The sequence below is a fragment of the Bufo gargarizans genome, chromosome 4 (genome assembly GCF_014858855.1).
Source record: "Bufo gargarizans isolate SCDJY-AF-19 chromosome 4, ASM1485885v1, whole genome shotgun sequence".
Classification (NCBI taxonomy): domain Eukaryota; kingdom Metazoa; phylum Chordata; class Amphibia; order Anura; family Bufonidae; genus Bufo; species Bufo gargarizans.
In genome coordinates, this window is record NC_058083.1 from 465,667,836 (window position 1) to 465,688,369 (window position 20,534).

General features: G+C 44.3%; 1 protein-coding gene across 1 annotated transcript in view; it reads left to right on the plus strand.

Annotated features, from left to right (window-relative positions):
• The window catches only part of LOC122934008 (serine palmitoyltransferase 3-like), a 110,716-nt gene that overhangs the window by 63,349 nt on the left and 26,833 nt on the right, over positions 1-20,534 (plus strand). Inside the window, exons 9-10 of the mRNA XM_044289134.1 lie at positions 6,488-6,614; positions 8,403-8,538. Of these exons, the coding sequence (XP_044145069.1) occupies positions 6,488-6,614; positions 8,403-8,538 (263 nt within the window). The remainder of the gene's footprint in view (positions 1-6,487; positions 6,615-8,402; positions 8,539-20,534) is intronic.

Below are 20,534 nucleotides of genomic sequence, written 5' to 3' on the forward strand. Positions count from 1 at the left end.
GTGTTATTAAAACCCCACAAAATGATGGCTGTATTTCTTGCTTAAATTGCACACTGACTAAGCCTGCAATTGCACCAGATGTTGTAAATTGACCTAAAAATTGGGATTTTCAATGTCCCAAAAGCTCAGATGCAGTGCTGGTGCACTGAGCTTAAATAAAATGGCCGCTGCCGCCCACCTAAGTTATATTTTTTAGGTCACTGGGCTCAGGGCAGGATAAAAAGATTGTGCCCTGCACCCACAAAACACAATGTATGTCGATCACTGAGTTAGATTCAGATTTTGAGCAAAGAGTCTCTCCTCTTCTCTCCCTGAAATCACCAGCAGCATCCTCTCCCTACAGTAAGCACAGCAGAGTGACGCACAGCGCTACGTGACTCCAGCTTATATAGAGGCTGGGTCACATGCTACACTGGCCAATCACAGCAATGCCATTAGTAGGCATGGCTGTGATGGCTTCTAAGGTCAGACAGTTAACCGCTTGTTGATTGGCTGCTCTGCAGCCTTTCAAAAAGCGCCAAGAAAGCGCCGAACACCGAACCCAAACTTTTACTGAAATGTTCGGGTCCGGGGTCCAAAAATCCTAAAGTTCGGTACGAACCCGAACTTTACAGTTCGGGATCGCTCAACCCTAGTGCTGAAGTTGGTGGTGAAGGTATTACGCTGATGAGGAGGCAGTAGAGGAGAAAGCGGAGTAGGAGGAGGAGGTAACAGGAGGCAAAGAGAAACGTCCTGCAATCCTTGGTGGCGGAAGGACATGCGCCAGTCTGCTATCCGCCTCAGGCCCAGCCGCCACTGCATTTACCCAGTGTGCAGTTAGGGAGATATAACATCCATGCCCGTGCTTACTGGTCCACGTATCGGTGGTTATGTGGACCTTGCCACAGATAGCGTTGCGCAGTGCACACCTAATTTTTTCCGCCACTTGGTTGTGCAGGGCAGGGATGGCTTGTCTGGAAAAGTTGTGGCGGCTGGGAACTGCATATGGTGGGAAAGCCACCACCAAAAGTTTTTGAAAAGTCTCTGTCTCCACCAGACAGAATGACAGCATTTCAAAGGACAGGAATTTTGAAATGCTGGCATTCAGGGCCAGGGATCACGGGTGGGTAGATGGGTACTTCCTCTTTCTTGCCAGTGTTTGGGAGATGGACAGCTGAACGCTTCCATGGGACATTGTGGAGATGCTTGGTGACGGTGACAGACGGTGCCTGGTCATGCAGGTGGTGCTCAGGTTTAGAACATTTAGAACTCGTGTTTTGTCATCAGCACATTGTCTGAAGAACTGCCATGCCAGGGAACTCCTTGGAGCTGGCTTTGGTGTGCTCAGTCCCTGGGTGCAGTGGGCAGTAGCAAGCGTACTGGCTAGGGGATGACCACTCTGCTTTTGCACACTGCTCCCTCTTTTGCTGTGCGGCTGGTGCTGTGTGACCACCACCTCTTCCTCCGAACTGCACACATCACTCGCATGACCTTGATTCGATGTGGGATCTAGGACCTCATCATCCTCCACATCATCTTCCACCCACTCTTCACCCCTGCCCTCTTGCCAGTCTGCACACTGCGGAAAGCCGCAGCAGTTGGAACCTGTGTTTCATCATCATCAGAGATGTGGTGCAGTGGTCCTCCCATGTCCACATCCTAAAACATAAGTGGTTGGGCTTAAGTGCACTTCTCTTCCACTTCTGGAGCAGGGCTATGTGGACGGCCCTTGGAAACCCTGCCAGTAGAGTCATCAAAAAGCAGAAGAGACTTCCGCATGACGGGGCTCAGACTGGTTGGCTGATTTGAAAGGCGGTGAGGTGAAAGACAGATGCCTATAGGCTGCAGGTGCCAATTCTGCGCTTTCAGCAGGGGACTGGGTGGGCGACAATGTGAAGGAACTGGAGGAACTTTCAGCCACCCAATCTACTACCGCCTCTACTTGTTCTGGCCTCACCATTCGTACACAGGTATTCGGGCCTACAAAATAACGCTGAACATTCTGTTGCCTACCTGACCTGAGGAAGGTGTTTCATTTGGGCGTGTAGCTGGCACAGATCGACCACGTCCTCTCCTTGCAACAGCAGCTCCACCAACCCCAGCAGTACCACGACCAGAGACAGGTCCCTTATTTAATGCTCTCCTCATTCTGTGAGGTCACCCAAAGAACTAACAGACAGATTAACTATATTATTTTCCCTCTCACGTATGCAGTGCAGGTGTACTTCACGCAATAAATGGGTATATGACACGCACCTAACTAACAGACGGATTAACAATATCAATTTCCCTGTAACTTATGCAGTGCAGGTGTATTTCGCGCAATAAATGGGTATATGACGTGCACCTAACTAACAGACGGATTAACTATATCAATTTCCCTGTCACATATGCAGTACAGGTGCACTTCAAGCAATAAGGGTCCATTTACACGTCCGTAGAATGGGTCCGGATCCGTTCCGCAACGTAAAGGAACGAATCCGGACCTATTCATTCTCTATGGGGACGGAAGAGATGTGGGCAGCACACAGTTTGCTATCTGCATCCGCGTTTCCAGAGCGCAGCCCCGATTTCCGGTCCGCGGCTCCCTAAAAAATTAGAACATGCTCTATTCTTGTCCGCAATTGCTATGGGGGTGCCAGCCGGGTGTATTGCGGATCCGCAATACACTACGGACTTGTGAATGGATTCTAAATGGGTATATGATGTGCACCTAACTAACAGAAGGATTAACTATATAAATTTCCCTGTCACGTATGCAGTGCAGGTGTGATTCACGCAGTAAATGGATATATGACGTGCACCTAACTAACAGACGGATTAACTATTATATTTGTGTGTCAGGGGTACAAAGTACAATGTTGCATTGCACCCACAAAAAAAATCGCTGTAGGTCACCCACAGATTTAACAGCCAGATTTATTACTAGCTTTCTGTGTCAGAGGTGCGAACATGGTGTATTGCACCCACAAAAAAATCGCACTAACACTGTCCCTCACTTCAGCTGCATGCTTTCTGTCCCTTCACTACTGAGAGCTGATAGGTGGTGCTACACGTGATCCAGCTTATATAGAGGCTGGGTCACATGATGCACTGGCCAATCACAGCCATGCCATTAGTAGGCATGGCTGTGATGCCTTCTAAGGGCACACAGCTTAAAAGCTTGTTGTTTGGCTGCCCTGCAGCCTTTCAAGAAGCTTTATTAAATGCCCAAACACCAAACTCAAACCCAAACTTTTCCAGGCAAAGTTCGGGTCCGGGTACCAAAAATCGTAAAGTTTGATATGGACCCAATCTTTACAGTTCGGGTTCGCTCAACACTATCTGAAAACTAAAAATCTCCCATTATGACCAATGTACCAGCCTGTGCAGCCCACACCCCATATAGACTCCCTGATCACCCCCCTGTCATTGATCGCCCCCCTGTAAGGCTCCATTCAGACGTCTGTATGTGTTTTGCGGATCCGTGGATCCTCCATGTTTTACAGGATCCACGAATTCATGGATTGGATCCGCAAAACACATATGGACGTCTGAATGGAGCCTTACAGGGGGGGTGATCAATGACAGGGGGGTGATCACCCCATATACACTCCCTGATCACCCCCTGTCATTGATCACCCCCCTGTAAGGCTCCATTCAGACGTCCGTATGTGTTTTGCGGATCCGTGGATCCGCAAAACACGGACACAGTGGATCCGCAAAACACATACGGACATCTGAATGGAGCCTTACAGGGGGGTGATCAATGACAGGGTGGTGATCACCCCATATAGACTCCCTGATCACCCCCCTGTCATTGATCACCCGCCTGTAAGGCTCCATTTAGAATTTTTTTGGGCACAAGTTAGCGGAAATTGATTTTTTATTTTATTTATCTGTTTTCTTACAAAGTCTCATATTCCACTAACTTGTGTCAAAAACAAAAAAAAAAAATATCACATGTACTCACCATACCCCTCATGGAATCCAAATGCGTAATTTTTTTTTGACATTTATATTCCAGGCTTCTTCTCACGCTTTAGGGCCCCTAAAATGCCAGGGCAGTATAAATACCTCACATGTGACCACATTTCGGAAAGAAGACACCCCAAAGTATTCACTGAGGGGCATATTGAGTCCATGAAAGATTGAACTTTTTGTCCCAAGTTAGCGGAAAGGGAGACTTTGTGAGAAAAAAATAAATAATCAATTTCCGCTAACTTGTGCCCAAAACAAAAATCTTCTATGAACTCACCATGCCCCTCATTGAATACCTTGGGGTGTCTTCTTTCCAAAATGGGGTCACATGTGGGGTATTTATACTGCCCTGGCATTTTAGGGGCCCTAAAGCGTGAGAAGAAGTCTGGGATCCAAATGTCTAAACGCCCTCCTAAAAGGAATTTGGGCCCCTTTGCGCATCTAGACTGCTAAAAAGTGTCACACATGTGGTATCGCCGTACTCAGGAGAAGTTGGGCAATGTGTTTTGGGGTGTCATTTTACATATACCCATGCTGGGTGAGATAAATATCTCGGTCAAATGCCAACTTTGTATAAAAAAATGGGAAAAGTTGTCTTTTGCTGAGATATTTCTCTCACCCAGCATGGATATATGTAAAATGACACCACAAAACACATTTCCCAACTTCTCCTGAGTACGGCGATACCACATGTGTGACACTTTTTTGCAGCCTAGGTGGGCAAAGGGGCCCAAATTCTAAAGAGCACCTTTAGAATTTCACAGGGCATTTTTTACACATTTTGATTTCAAAGTACTTCTCACGCATTAGGGCCACTAAAATCCCAGGGCAGTATAACTACCCCACAAGTGACCCCATTTTGGAAAGAAGACACCCCAAGGTATTCCGTGAGGGGAATGGTGAGTTCCTAGAATTTTTTATTTTTTGTCACAAGTTAGCGGAAAATTATGATTTTTTTTTTTCTTACAAAGTCTAATTTTCCACTAACTTGTGACAAAAAATAAAAAATTCTAGTAACTCGCCATGCCCCTCATGGATTACCTTGGGGTGTCTTCTTTCCAAAATGGGGTCACTTGTGGGGTAGTTATACTGCCCTGGCTTTTTAGGGGCCCTAATGCGTGAGGAGTAGTTTGAAATCAAAATGTGTAAAAAATGCCCTGTGAAATCCTTAAGGTGCTCTTTGGAATGTGGGCCCCTTTGCCCACCTAGGCTGCTAAAAAGTGTCACACATGTGGTATCTCTGTACTCAGGAGAAGTTGGGCAATGTGTTTTGGGGTGTCATTTTACATATACCCATGCTGGGTGAGATAAATATCTCGGTCAAATGCCAACTTTGTATAAAAAAATGGGAAAAGTTGTCTTTTGCTGAGATATTTCTCTCACCCAGCATGGATATATGTAAAATGACACCACAAAACACATTTCCCAACTTCTCCTGAGTACGGCGATACCACATGTGTGACACTTTTTTGCAGCCTAGGTGGGCAAAGGGGCCCACATTCCAAAGAGCACCTTTAGGATTTCACAGGGCATTTTTTACACATTTTGATTTCAAACTACTTCTCACACATTAGGGCCCCTAAAAAGCCAGGGCAGTATAACTACCCCACAAGTGACCCCATTTTGGAAAGTAGACATCCCAAGGTATTTTGTGATGGGCATAGTGAGTTCATGGAAGTTTTTATTTTTTGTCACAAGTTAGTGGAATATGAGACTTTGTAAGAGAAAAAAATAAAATAAAATAAATCATCATTTTCCGCTTACTTGTGACAAAAAATAAAAAGTTCTATGAACTCATTATGCCCATCAGCGAATACCTTAGGGTGTTTACTTTCCGAAATGGGGTCATTTGTGGGGGTTTTCTACTGTCTGGGCATTGTAGAACCTCAGGAAACATGACAGGTGCTCAGAAAGCAAGAGCTGCTTCAAAAAGCGGAAATTCACATTTTTGTACAATGGTTTCTAAACGCTATAACTTTTACCCAAACCATTTTTTTTTCACCCAAACATTTTTTTTTATCACAGACATGTAGAACAATACATTTAGAGAAAAATGTTATATAGATGTCATTTAAAAAAAAAATTACAACTGAAAGTGAAAAATATCATTTTTTTGCAAAAAATTTGGTACATTTCGATTAATAACAAAAAAAGTAAAAATGTCAGCAGCAATGAAATACCACCAAATGAAAGCTCTATTAGTGAGAAGAAAAGGAGGTAAAATTCATTTGGGTGGTAAGTTGCATGACCGAGCAATAAACGGTGAAAGTAGTGTAGTGCAGAATTGTAAAAAGTGGTCTGGTCATTAAGGGTGTTTAAGCTAGGGGGGCTGAGGTGGTTAATAAGCAACTCATTGCTAAGTTAACCATGGGCATTAGATGTTGTGGCTGAATGATCAGTTGTTTTTCCTCCTCACCCATAAGCATGCCTGGAACATTTTTACAAAGCATATCATTGATAAGCAGCCCTAATTTCTATTTATACTTAAAACATATATGAAAAAATAATTCATACTAAATGTATTCTTTGATTGGAATTTCATCTACAGGATCTTGTGGATTATCTACGAAACCACTCCCACAGTGCATTTTATGCAGCATCTATATCTCCACCTATAGCTGAGCAGATCATAAGGGTCATCAAGTGCATCATGGGAAGTGATGGGACATTGACAGGTACCAAATTTTTTGTCCTTCTGTATAATTTTCTTAATTTCTTATTATAGAGGTCTCACATATTTGCAAGTACTATAGACAGAATACAACCATATCAGCTTCTTCTAATGTCCTTGTGTTAGTGTATTTTAAAATGTTGACATAATATTCTGAATTAGGAAACATTCAACGAGAATTGGCCAAAGGTAAAAAAGGAAAAAATTATATTAGATTCCAATTTGTTTTACACAAATGGAAAGCTCATAATTCAAGTACATAGATTCTTAAGATGCCACAAAATCTTGCCAAAAGATGCCAAAAAAAAGTGAATTGATATTGGTTCTTTTCACTTTATTCAGCTTCTTGGAAACTGATGGTAACCTGTCATTTTCTTATTAATTGAACAATCTGACAATATGATGACCAGTTTGTCATTGATTCCTAAGAAATTATATAGCTAAACTTTCTCTCATTGCAACTGTAGGGAAAATGCTACTACCATGTTACTAAACTTTACCTACTATGATTACATAATTTTGGACCATTTTTATGTTTTGACTGGAAATTATTTTTAGGCTAGATTCACACATACAGTTTTTGGTGTAGTTTTGTGAGCCAAGCCAGGAATGGATCCAAGAATCTTGTTTTTATTCCCTTTTAGCACAAAAGCTGCCTCAAAAACCAACACAAGAAGTAAATCCAGTCTTAAAGGCGTTTAATTGACTAACAGAGTGATGACCTCTCCATAGGGTTGATCACCAATGTCAGATTGTTGGGGCTCTGACACCTGTGTAAACAGTGTACAGAGCTTGAATATTGTGGGGGTGCTGAGTGTCCGACTCCCACAAATCTGTTATTATTGACTTATCCTATATATTCAGACTTTGCTGCCATAGAGGGATTATAGTTAAGACACCCTACACACTTGGACATGATTTAGCCAATTGTATTTAAACCTGCACTCAGCACTGCAAATTGCAGCCATAATTGCCAGATTACGGTTTAAAGCCAAAGATTCTAGTGAGAAAGACTTTAGCAAGTTAGCATATAGAGAGTGCTATGATTTGCAGCTTTGCCAGCCTCCATACCTCTCTATCTGTGGAAAGAACTTGCACTGTGTCCAGATTATTGTTGGGTGTACTATAACTCCTATTTTTTACTCAGTAAAAAGAGATGTTTATTCTTCTACCTCTGGCCTGGTTTCCTGATTCCTGCTACACCATATTCTGTCCACTGTACTACTGTGCATGCCCTGCCTTTCACCCACGTAGACAGTTAACATCACAGGCACCCCAACTACCATCAGGCAGGAAACCCTACCATCAGTGTGTGCCCCAAGGGAAGAACCAATGTACCCTTCATTAGTTGCACTGGCCCTGGGGAGTAACGATCTGAGGGAGACCACCACAACACATCATATCATTAGAGCAACTACCACCCCCATCCTCTGCTCTGGCTCTTTGTGGGCTACTGCACTGGGTACCAATTAATATTGTATGTTGAGGGGCCACTGCTTCCCTACTTACATACATATTCACATACTGGGATTTTATTTCAAACATACAGCTAGTCCAACAGTAAAACTGTATTTTCTCTTATGTGTGTCCTCAAAGACAGGTTTCCATCTCTCCACTGGACTAATATTAATACGATGGTGTCTTCCTAAAAATGAAATTTCATAATATACCTATTGGGCCTGCTATCCAAAGAACAGAATAGTTTAATAGTAACAAATGCTAGGCTATGGAGGAGGAAAAAGTATTTTTATGGTTTTTTTTTTAATGATAATCATGACTGTAAACCCCTTAGGCCAGCAAAGAGTCAATCAACTTGCAGAGAACACCAGATACTTCAGAAAGAAATTATATGACTTGAATTTAATTACTTATGGAAATGAAGACTCTCCTGTTGTCCCTGTGCTCATGTACATGCCAACCAAAGTAGCGTAAGTACTTCACATAATAATTAACAAAAATTCCCAATGATGAACTCATCATGGAACATAATAATCCATATCTAGGAATTCTTTCATGAATGAGTAGCTGCATTTATGGCCATGAAGCCCATAAAAACACAACCAACTCACATAGCCATCATTTTGGCCTGGTATAATGCCTGGTTCTGAAACTATTATTACTAGAATGATCACTTCTATAATGAATTTTAAGTTAGGCTACTTTTACACTCGCGTTTTGGCTTTCCAATTGTGAGATCCGTTCAGGGCTCTCAGAAGCGGTCCAAAACGGATCAGTTTGCATTCTATTGCATTCTGAATGGAAAAGGATCCGCTCAGAATGCACCAGTTTGCCTCCGTTCCACCTTCATTCCGCTCTGGAGACGGATACTAAAACGCTGCTTGCAGAGTTTTGGTGCCCGTCTGATGAAACTGAGCCAAGCGGAAAGTCAATGGGGATGGATCCGTTTTCACTGACACAATCTGGCACAATAGAAAACGGATCCGTCCTCCACTGACTTTCAATGGTGTTCAAGACGGATCCATCTTGGCTATGTTAAAGATAATACAAACTGATCCGTTCTGAACGAATGCAGATGTCTGTATTATCTGAACGGATCCGTCCATGACGGATCCGCACAAAACGTGAATGTGAAAGTAGCCTTAATCAAATTCATCTAGAATTTCTCCAAAAAAAATTAAGATTCAATTTGTGCGAATCACTAAAAATGTTGTCTGTTCATTTACATACAAGTACAGTAGGGCAGGGAAGATTAAATTGGAGTATAACATGGCCTTGGGAGGGGCCCTTGCCAATAGGTTTGCCCATAATGCCTTTCAGTCAGCCTCCTCCAATCAGGAGGGATGATGTGGACATGTGTCATACCTTAAAGGGGTTCTATGGGAATTAAGAAAATGAAAATACTGTCTAATTGAACAGTATCAATTTTTATCCTTTTTTTTTTCAGTGTGTGAATAAATATCTCGCTTTATTAACATATATTGAGTGCCTGGTCTATCCATTTTTATAATATATCACTTGCTTGTGGCTGGGTGTGCCACTTAGACCAAGAGCACCTATTCCATCTTGTCCAGCTGAAGTGATCCACAGATAATTTATTGCAAAGAAAATGAAAATACTTAAATATTACTTCATGATAAATATATTGCCAAATACCTTTCATTAGTTATACTGGCTTGTTTTAGGAGAAACAAAATGGCTATCGTCCTAATAACACACACAAAACCTGTCCTAATCACACAGGAGGACAAGTTACTTGTCACAGGGCGATAACTTCAGAGCGAGGATGTGTGCTGCATACTCGTCTCCAGGGCAACGGGTGCGGAGAGGACCCGGCCGCGCACGCCTCCTTGGCGTGGCCGGCGTCCTCCGCTCCCGTAAGTTTGTCAAAAAGTCTAAGCGCTGAACTGGACACTCGGCACTCAGCAATGTGCAGGGGGATGAGTCATGTGACGCTGGCCACGTCACATGACTCTGCTTCCCTATTTAACAGGCAGCCTGCTGGCCACAGGTTGCCTGTGATTAAGGTCCTATTCCTAGTGAATATTCGGTTGCCGATTTTTCTGGTATTTGTATCTCGGCTTACTGGACTACTTCTCTTGCTAGGTCCTCTTGTACTTTTGCTTCTCCTGGTATTTGATTTCTGTTTGACATTTTGACTTGTCCTTGCCTGCTCCCTGGCACCTCCTTGACCTCCTGGTTTTGACCTTGCTAGTTTGACCTCTCTTTGTTTGTCTTATTGTTTGTTTCTCCGCACTTATGCAGGTTAAGGATCGCCGCCCAGTTGCGTTCCATTGCCTAGGGTGGGTAAGTGCAAGTAGGCAGAGGAGTGGGTGGAGTAAGTTTTCACCTTTCGTATCCCCTTCTCGTGACAGAGTCACAGGCCATACTACCATGTCATAGATCCGTTGCAAACTCTCACGGATCATGTTCAAAACCTAGCTCAGATTGTCCAGGAGTTAGGGGAGAGGTTTCAAGCTCAGGAATCTGTCCGAAACCTCTCTGTTTCTTCGTCATCCTCACAAAGCTTCCTGATCGGTTCTCGGGGGATCGCAATTGTTTTTTGGCTTTTAGGGAGAGCTACAAACTGTATTTCTGGTTGCACCCTCACTCTTCTGGTTCTGCTCAACAAAGAGTGGGCATTATTATGTCCTTATTACAAGGCGACCCCCAAGACTGGGCATTTTCATTACCCCCCGACTCTGTGTCTCAGATCTGTCGACGCGTTTTTCCTAGCCCTCTGGGTTTTGTATGATGAACCTGACAGAGCATCTGTAGCGGAAAGTCAGTTAAAATCTCTTGTGCACGGTGACCGACCAGTAGAAGACTACTGTACTCAATTTCGTAAATGGTGCATTCCCTCTGGTTGGAATGAACCTGCTCTTAAAAGTCAGTTTAGGTCTGGCCTATCTGAGACTCTCAAAGACATGCTTGTATGTTATCCCTCTCCTGAGACCTTGGAGCAAACCATGACTCTTGCTGTGAGACTGGACAGAAGCATTAGGGAGAGACAACGGGAGCATTTGCTTTTTCCACAGGTTATGTCCAAACCAGAGACTAGTCCTATGGGGATCAAGTCCGAGCCTTGTACAGAGGGACCGATGCAGCTTGGTTTGACCAGAAGAGATCAACGTCGTCGCCGTGGTACATGTTTTTGCTGTGGCGACTCCAATTATTAGATCCCACAATGTCCCAAGGTCCCTCCTTCCAGAAGATCACCTAAACATGAGGGTTCTAAAGATAAAGTGCTCCCTGGGGTGGTAAAGCAGACGTTATTGGTACCTTTTACCATTTCATTTGGTTTCAACATTGGGTCAGGTAGTGTCCTTGTTGATTCTTGGTCGGCCTCTAACTTTATTGATCTTAAGTTTGCTCTTCAGCTGGGGATACCTATGTTAGCCCTTCCCAATCCTATTTACATTGTAGCCATTGACTCTACCCCCTTGCTGGGAGGCACAGTTAAGTATTGTACACCTGAAATAACCCTGACTGTTGGGGTCACCCACACTGAGAATTTCTCCTTGTTGAGCTTAGAAAAGTTGCCCGCTGAAATGGTTTTAGGTATGCCCTGGCTCCAATGACACAACCCTGTCATTAATTTAACCAGAGGTGAGGTTGAAAAATGGGGTCCCAAATGTAATTCTTGTTTACTCATTGTACAGGCAGGTATCTCTGCTGAATCTAAGACATTACCTTCATATATTAAGGAATTTGCTGATGTGTTCTCCTCATCTGAACCGGGGAGTCTGCCCCCCACCCCAGATCTCATGACTGTGCTATTGATTTAGTGTTCGGTTCCAAGTTCCCTAAGGGTCGGATATATAATTTATCTGGGCCAGAGCGCAATTCTATGAGGGAATACATTAAGGAGAGTCTAAATAAAGGACATATCAGACCCTCTGTGTCTCCTATGGGGGCGGGGTTCTTTTTTTATGGAGATCTCAGACCGTGTATTGATTATTGTGAATTAAACAAAATCACCATTAAAAATCAATACTCTCTCCCTTTGATCCCCGATCTGTTTAATCAGGTTCTGGGGGCATCATGGTTCTCAAACTTGATTTAAAAGGGGCTTATAACTTGATCCGTATCAAAGAAGGGGACGAATAGAAGACTGCTTTTAATACTCCGGAGGGGCACTTTGAATACACTGTCATGCCTTTTGGGCTCAGTAATGCTCCTGCAGTTTTTCAAAAAAATTTAAATGACATATTCAGGGAATTTATCAGTAAATTTATGACTGTATATCGTGATGATATTTAGATTTTTTTCCTCGACTTGGCGTTCTCATGTTATTCATATCAAACAAGTGCTTGAAATTGTAATAAAAAATCTACTATCTGTAAAATTAGAAAAATGTATTTTTGGGGTACAAGAAATCTTATATCTTGGTCATATCCTTACTCCACACTCGTTTAAAATGGATCCTGGTAAGGTACAGGCTATTCAAGACTGGGTGAGGCCTTCTTCCCTTGAAGAATTACAGCGCTTTCTTGGGTTCTCTAATTATTAGCTTAAATTTATCAATAATTTTTCAGTAATTGCTAGACCCTTAACCGACTTAACCAAGAAGGGTGCGGATCTTGTTAACTGGCCATAGAAGCTTTCGAAACTCTTAAGAAATCTTTTGGGAACGCCCCAGTGTCACAACCAGACAGCTGAGAAGCTCTGACAGAGGCCTTTCAGAACCTCCTCCTTGAATTTCTGTGTTGTGGTATTCAGCTCCTCCTCTCGTCAGCCTCTCTCAGCTGTCATGTCTTAATTGCTTCCCTTTAAATGCCTCCTCAGAATGCTTTTCTGGGCGGCTTATATTTCCTCCTGGAGTGTGTGTGCACGCTGATCTGTCCTCCTGTTTGCTTCAAAGCTAAGTGTACTTTTATATGTTTATATCTGTTTGCTGGATCCCAGATGACCCTGACTCCCTCCGTGTCTTGTGTAGGGAGCCGGTGGTCGTGTCCCCTCACTATAGTAGGGTGCTCAGGGCTTTATAGTCAAGGTTCGTGGATATGCAAACCTCCACCATTAGGATCTTTGCATAGGCTGAGCAGCCAGGGAAAGTGCCAGGTCTTCTGCAGGGGTCTCCCTTGGTTCCTTAGTTTTTGGATCCAGCGAGTCGTTTATACATGTTGCTTTGCCTTGTTACCTGTACACATTCCGTGACATTATAAGCCGCCAAAACCGTCTTAAGCATGGATCCGGTTTCACTTTTGGCTGAACGCTTCCAGGGTCTTTCATTGGAGGTAGCTGACCTCCGTAAGACTTTGTCTCAGCTTCAAGTGACCGGTTCAGCTTGCGTTCATGGAGCTTGTTCTGAGCCTAAGATCTCGCTCCCGGATACGTTCTCCGGGGGTAGTGAGAATTTTGTGCGTTTTAGAGAGGCTTGCAAACTCCATTTTCGCCTTCTTCCCCATTCTTCTGGTGATGAGGAACGGAGGGTGGGGATCATTATATCACTGCTCAGGGGTAATGCTCAGTCCTGGGCCTTTTCGCTGCCGGAGGGGGCACGGCCCCTCCGTTCAGTGGATGAATTCTTTTTAGCCCTGGGTCAGATATATGATGATCCGGATCGTATTGCTCTGGCGGAGTCTAGACTACGTCTCCTATGCCAGGGTAAACAATCCGCAGAAATATACTGCTCAGAATTTCGGAGTTGGGCAGCTGATACTGGTTGGAATGATGCTGCACTCCGAAGTCAATTTTGCCATGGTCTTTCAGAGGGATTGAAAGATGCATTTGCCTTTCATGAAAGGCCTATTTCTTTGGACTCTGCTATGTCTCAGGCCGTTCGTATTGACAGGCGTCTTAGAGAGAGAGGAGAGATCTCTCTTTCCTGTCATACTCGGTCCCAGGACTGTGCAGCGGTCCCATTCTCTGCGCAGGGGTCTCAGTCGCTGTCAGCCCCTTCTGAGCAGGAGCCCATGCAGCTGGGGTTGATTGCTTCTGACAATAGAAGATTCAGCCCGCATGAGAGGGTTTGTTTTTGTTGTGGAGGTATTAATCATTTGGCAAATATTTGTCCCTCTAGGAGATTCAGGCAGTTCTCTGGGTATAATAAAGAAACAAAGAGGAAAAAATCTTTGAAAAATGTTCCGTCTGTTACTATTGGCAGGATTGAGGCGGAAATTGAAGATTTTCCGTTTGCTTGTAGTTCCCGTTTTGTCCTGCCGGCTAGGGTGGCGCTAGAGAGCAAGAACATTTTTTGTGAGATTTTTGTGGATAGTGGAGCAGCGGTTAATCTCATTGATAATCACTTTGCGATAACTCATGGTTTCCAGGTGTGCGCTTTGAGAAAGGATATTCCTGTGTTTTCTATCGATTCCGCTCCACTTTCTCAGAAGTCATTAAAGGGCATAGTTCACAATATCCGTTTAATTGTGAGTGATGCTCATGTTGAGGATGTGTCATGTTTCGTCCTTAGCGGTTTGCCGACTCCTCTAGTGTTGGGGCTACCCTGGCTCACTAAACATAACCCCACCATTGATTGGCAAGCAAGGCAAATAAATGGTTGGAGTGACTTTTGCAGAGAGAATTGCCTCACGACATCTGTTTCTGAGGTTGCTACTAAGACTGTACCATCTTTTCTCTCTGAATTTTCGGATGTCTTCTCTGAGAGTGGAGTTCAGGATTTGCCCCCGCACAGGGAGTACGATTGCCCTATTAATCTCATCCCAGACGCCAAGCTGCCTAAATCTCGTTTATACAATCTTTCCCAACCTGAGAGGATCGCTATGCGTACTTATATCTCTGAGAGTCTGAGAAAGGGACACATACGACCCTCAAAGTCACCTGTTGCCGCTGGTTTTTTCTTTGTTAAGAAAAAAGATGGTTCTTTAAGACCTTGTCTGGATTTCAGGGAGCTGAACAATATCACAATTCGTGACCCTTATCCGCTTCCTCTGATCCCGGACCTGTTTAACCAGGTTGTTGGGGCTAAAGTATTTTCCAAATTAGATTTAAGAGGGGCATACAACCTGGTCAGGGTCAGAGAAGGGGACGAATGGAAGACGGCCTTCAATACCCCTGAGGGCCATTTTGAGAATTTGGTTATGCCTTTTGGGTTGATGAATGCCCCAGCCGTTTTTCAGCATTTCGTGAACAGCATTTTTTATCATTTGATGGGAAAATTTGTATTGGTGTATTTGGATGACATTTTGATTTTTTCTCCCGATTTCAAAACTCATAAGGAACATTTACGTCAGGTCTTGCTCATCCTGCGGGAGAATAAACTATATGCGAAACTGGAAAAATGTGTGTTTGCGGTTCCAGAAATTCAATTTCTGGGGTTTCTTCTCTCCGCTTCTGGTTTTCGCATGGACCCCGAGAAGGTCCGCGCTGTGCTTGAGTGGGAGCTTCCTGAGAATCAAAAGGCGCTGATGCGTTTTTTGGGCTTTGCCAATTATTACAGGAAGTTCATTTTGAATTATTCTTCTATTGTTAAACCACTCACTGATATGACCAGAAAGGGGGTAGATTTTTCTTCTTGGTCAGTAGAGGCGCGTAAGGCCTTTTCTGATATCAAGGAGAGTTTTGCTTCCGCTCCCATCTTGGTGCAACCTGATGTTTCATTACCCTTCATAGTTGAGGTTGATGCTTCTGAGGTGGGTGTGGGGGCGGTCTTGTCTCAGGGTTCCTCTCCTGCCAATTGGCGACCGTGTGCCTTTTTCTCAAGAAAACTCTCCTCCGCAGAGAGAAATTACGATGTGGGAGATAGGGAATTGTTGGCCATCAAGTTGGCTTTTGAGGAATGGCGCCATTGGCTAGAGGGGGCCAGACACCCTATTACCGTATTTACTGACCATAAAAATCTGGCCTACTTGGAGTCAGCCAAGCGTCTGAACCCGAGACAGGCCAGATGGTCGTTGTTCTTTTCTAGGTTTAATTTTGTTGTCACGTTCCGCCCTGGAGTTAAGAATGTGAAGGCAGATGCCCTGTCACGTTGTTTTCCGGGAGGCGGGAATTTTGAAGACCCGGGTCCCATTTTGGCTGAAGGTGTGGTGGTCTCTGCTCTTTTTCCTGAATTGGAGGCAGAGGTGCATGCAGCCCAGTCAGAGGCTCCTGATCTTTGTCCTCCTGGGAGGTTGTTTGTGCCTCTCGCTTTAAGACACAAGATTTTTAAAGAACACCACGATACGGTCCTTGCTGGGCACCCGGGGGTAAGAGCCACACTGGATCTCATTGCTCGGAGATTCTGGTGGCCTGCGCTTCGTAAGTCGGTTGAGGGTTTTGTGGCAGCCTGCGAGACTTGCGCTCGTGCCAAGGTCCCTCATTCACGGCCATCAGGTCCTCTCCTTCCCTTACCCATTCCTTCCCGTCCTTGGACACATCTGTCCATGGACTTTATCACGGACCTGCCTCGTTCCTCGGGGAAGACTGTGATTCTGGTGGTGGTGGACCGTTTTAGCAAAATGGTGCATTTCATCCCTTTTCCTGGTTTGCCCAATGCTAAGACGCTGGCGCAGGCATTTGTTGATCACATTGTCAAGTTGCACGGTATTCCTTCAGACATAGTCTCTGATAGGGGCACGCAGTTTGTTTCCAGATTCTGGAAGGCTTTCTGTTCTCGCTTGGGGGTTCGGTTGTCATTCTCTTCTGCTTTCCACCCGCAGTCGAATGGCCAGACGGAGCGCGTCAATCAGAATCTGGAGACATATCTGCGTTGTTTTGTGGCGGAGAATCAAGAGGATTGGTGTTCTTTTTTGTCCCTTGCTGAGTTTGCTTTAAATAACCGTCGTCAGGAGTCCTCTGATAAGTCACCATTTTTTGGTGCATATGGGTTTCATCCACAGTTTGGGACTTTCTCGGGAGAGGGGTCTTCTGGTTTACCTGATGAGGACAGATTCTCCTCGTCTTTGTCATCTATTTGGCAAAAGATTCAAGATAATCTAAAGAGCATGAGTGAGAGATATAAGCGTGTGGCTGATAAGAGACGTGTGCTTGGTCCGGACCTGAATGTTGGTGATCTGGTGTGGTTGTCTACCAAGAATATCAAATTGAAGGTTCCCTCCTGGAAGTTGGGTCCTAGGTTTATTGGGCCTTACAAAATCCTGTCTGTCATCAATCCTGTTGCATACCGTCTTGATCTTCCTCAGACTTGGAAGATCCATAATGTTTTTCATAAGTCCTTATTGAAACCTTATGTTCAACCCATTGTACCCTCGCCTTTGCCTCCTCCTCCGATTATGGTTGATGGGAATCTTGAATTCCAGGTCTCTAGGATTGTGGATTCTCGTCTTGTCCGCGGTTCTCTTCAGTACCTTGTTCAGTGGGAGGGGTATGGTCCTGAGGAGAGGATGTGGGTCCCAGTGACGGACATTAAGGCCTCTCGTCTCATCAGGGCATTCCATAGGTCCCATCCTGAGAAGGTGGGCTCTGAGTGTCCGGAGTCCACTCGTAGAGGGAGGGGTACTGTCACAACCAGACAGCTGAGAAGCTCTGACAGAGGCCTTTCAGAACCTCCTCCTTGAATTTCTGTGTTGTGGTATTCAGCTCCTCCTCTCGTCAGCCTCTCTCAGCTGTCATGTCTTAATTGCTTCCCTTTAAATGCCTCCTCAGAATGCTTTTCTGGGCGGCTTATATTTCCTCCTGGAGTGTGTGTGCACGCTGATCTGTCCTCCTGTTTGCTTCAAAGCTAAGTGTACTTTTATATGTTTATATCTGTTTGCTGGATCCCAGATGACCCTGACTCCCTCCGTGTCTTGTGTAGGGAGCCGGTGGTCGTGTCCCCTCACTATAGTAGGGTGCTCAGGGCTTTATAGTCAAGGTTCGTGGATATGCAAACCTCCACCATTAGGATCTTTGCATAGGCTGAGCAGCCAGGGAAAGTGCCAGGTCTTCTGCAGGGGTCTCCCTTGGTTCCTTAGTTTTTGGATCCAGCGAGTCGTTTATACATGTTGCTTTGCCTTGTTACCTGTACACATTCCGTGACACCCAGTCTTGATTCAGCCGGATCAAGAGAAACCTTTTGTAATGGAGGTTGATGCTTCTGAGGATGGGGTGGGGCGATTCTTTCTCAGGGACCCTCTTACTTCCCTAGTCTAAGACCTTGTGCTTTTTTTTTTCACGAAAATTCTCTCCTACTGAGAGAAATTATGATATTGGCAATCGTGAATTGTTAGCCATTAAATGGGCATTTGAGGAGTGGAGACATTTTTTGGAGGGGGCCAAACATTGCATCACTGTTCTTACTGATCATTAAAAAATATATATTTCTCGAATCCAAGAAATGCCTGAATCCTCGTTAGGCCAGATGGGCGTTGTTCTTCACGCGTTTTAACTTCTCTATTACTTTCAGGCCAGGAAGTAAGAATGTGAAAGCTGATGCTTTGTCTCAAATCTTTTGTGCGTTTTAACCTCCTGACACTCCTCCTGAACCTATCTTGCTGGCTAACATCAATGTGATTTACTACAGACTACTGCGCTTGACGTTTTATCAGACATCACTCTGTTACATTGCATATTTGCACATTTGGTTCTAAATCTTTGCAAATTTAATTTAAAAAATCCACCTATTACAAACTAGTGTACCTGACCAGATGTGTTGTTGTGTATCACTCACTGTAAGGGCTCATTCACATGGCCGTAGGTGGGCCGTTCCGTGCATTGCCGTTCGCAATTTGTAGTCCCCAATGCACGGGCAACCTCTGTACGGCCGCCGGGATGAATCCAGATCCATTTAACTTGAATGGGTCTGCATTCGTCCGTTCCGCAAAAAGATAGAGCAAGTTCTATCTTTTTGCAGAACGGAAGTACGGAACAGAACCCCACGGAAACACTCCGTAGTGCTTCCCTAGTGTTCCGTGATTCCGTTCAGCACCGTTTCACATCTCTGGATTTGCGGACCCATTGAAGTGAATGGGTCCACATCCGTGATGCGGAATGCACACGGAATGGTGCCGTGTAATGCAGATCCGCAAATGCCGTCCACAATACGGCAATGGGCAGCACACGTCCATGTGGTTGAGCCCTTATATTGTAGTGAGACAAAGCAAAGTGTTGCAGTGATTTGAAGGCGAGTGTGAAAGAGGCAATTGTGGATGAGGAGGGTGAGGATGTTGAAACCACATGGATGGAATTACAAAGGGAAAAAAACTCTAAAAAAATAATACTTGGGGAGGATGCAACTGCCCTGGAGGAAAAAATGGTTAGATGGCTGGAGGAGATTTTGAACTAGGATCTGGGGGTAGGGTGGGGGGTCATACTAAAAAGGGGGTAGATAGTGTAGATAGAAATTGGGGACATAGGAGGGGACAGTGGGGATTTAGTGGGGGCTGGGGTTAGTGAGAAAAGTAGGGAGAAGACTGGGAAGAACTATACACCAATGAAAAATAAAACTGCTGGTAACAGGAACCTGTTACATACAAACATCAACCAAGGTAACCCCAAAAACCCGGATATTCACTGTACAGGTTTTGGTAATTTAAAATGTATTTTCACAAATGCCAGAAGTCTAGCTAGAAAAATGGGGAGCTAGAGTCTATGGTACTAGAAGAACACATAGAGGTAGTAGGTAGGGTGGGGATCTTGTTAGTCTCAATATGGGTCTCTTGCAAGAATCAGATATCAGTTTTATTTATTTTCAAAAGAGTCAGGACCTGAGATCTCTTTTGTGGGGTGCGGAAGCCCCTTACATTGAAAGAGGTGATGTTTATAGACGCCATAGGGGTATAAATAGTTCTCCCATTAAACTTGGCTTAAAGGGCACCCAGGATGTGGCAGATATAAAGACAATAGATAAATCTATAACTGAAATAAATACAAGTTGAACAGAGAAAATACAATTGCGCAGTTTTAGAATCAGGATCGGGTACAACTGCAGAAAGGGATTCCACAGTCGAAGCTCATCTGAGGAGAGGGGATGTGAGGGTCAGGGATGGGGTGAAAATCTCATCCTAACCTGGTGTCACATGTCCGTGCTTCTTCTTTATAAACATGCATATATATGTATATGACGAAAATAAGGAGTTAAAGTGGGTGCCACTTGCCCCAATGAAAACTAGGATATAGTGACATAGTTGAGGTGTGGCATCCTTGTAGTGCTTGTCACATCGGGGTGCAGTGGCTGAAAGTTAACAACATATTTTTGGAGGAATAGACATGGCAAACCTGAGGGGATCATAGTGTTGTAGCCCCAGAACTGAGGAATGGGCCTTGAGATGATAAATGCTGAAGGATAACAGTCTATTGACCTCTCCTGACAACAGTGTAGGATGTCTAAAGTAAGCAAAGTGGCACCAAGCTGTGTAGAAGCCTATGTACATGTATGGATAACATTAAGGTGGTAGTACTTATCTGGGAGAAGGTCGGTTTCTGAAGCGAGGTCTACATGCAGGTCCGCCAGGAACATATCTTGGAAATAGCAAGACAATATAGAAGGTAGAGGGACTATTCAATGCGTCTCTTGCTGTGGGGAGACCACTGACCAGGCCACTGGCAGCCATGAGTCAATCAACAGTGGAGCAATATCCAA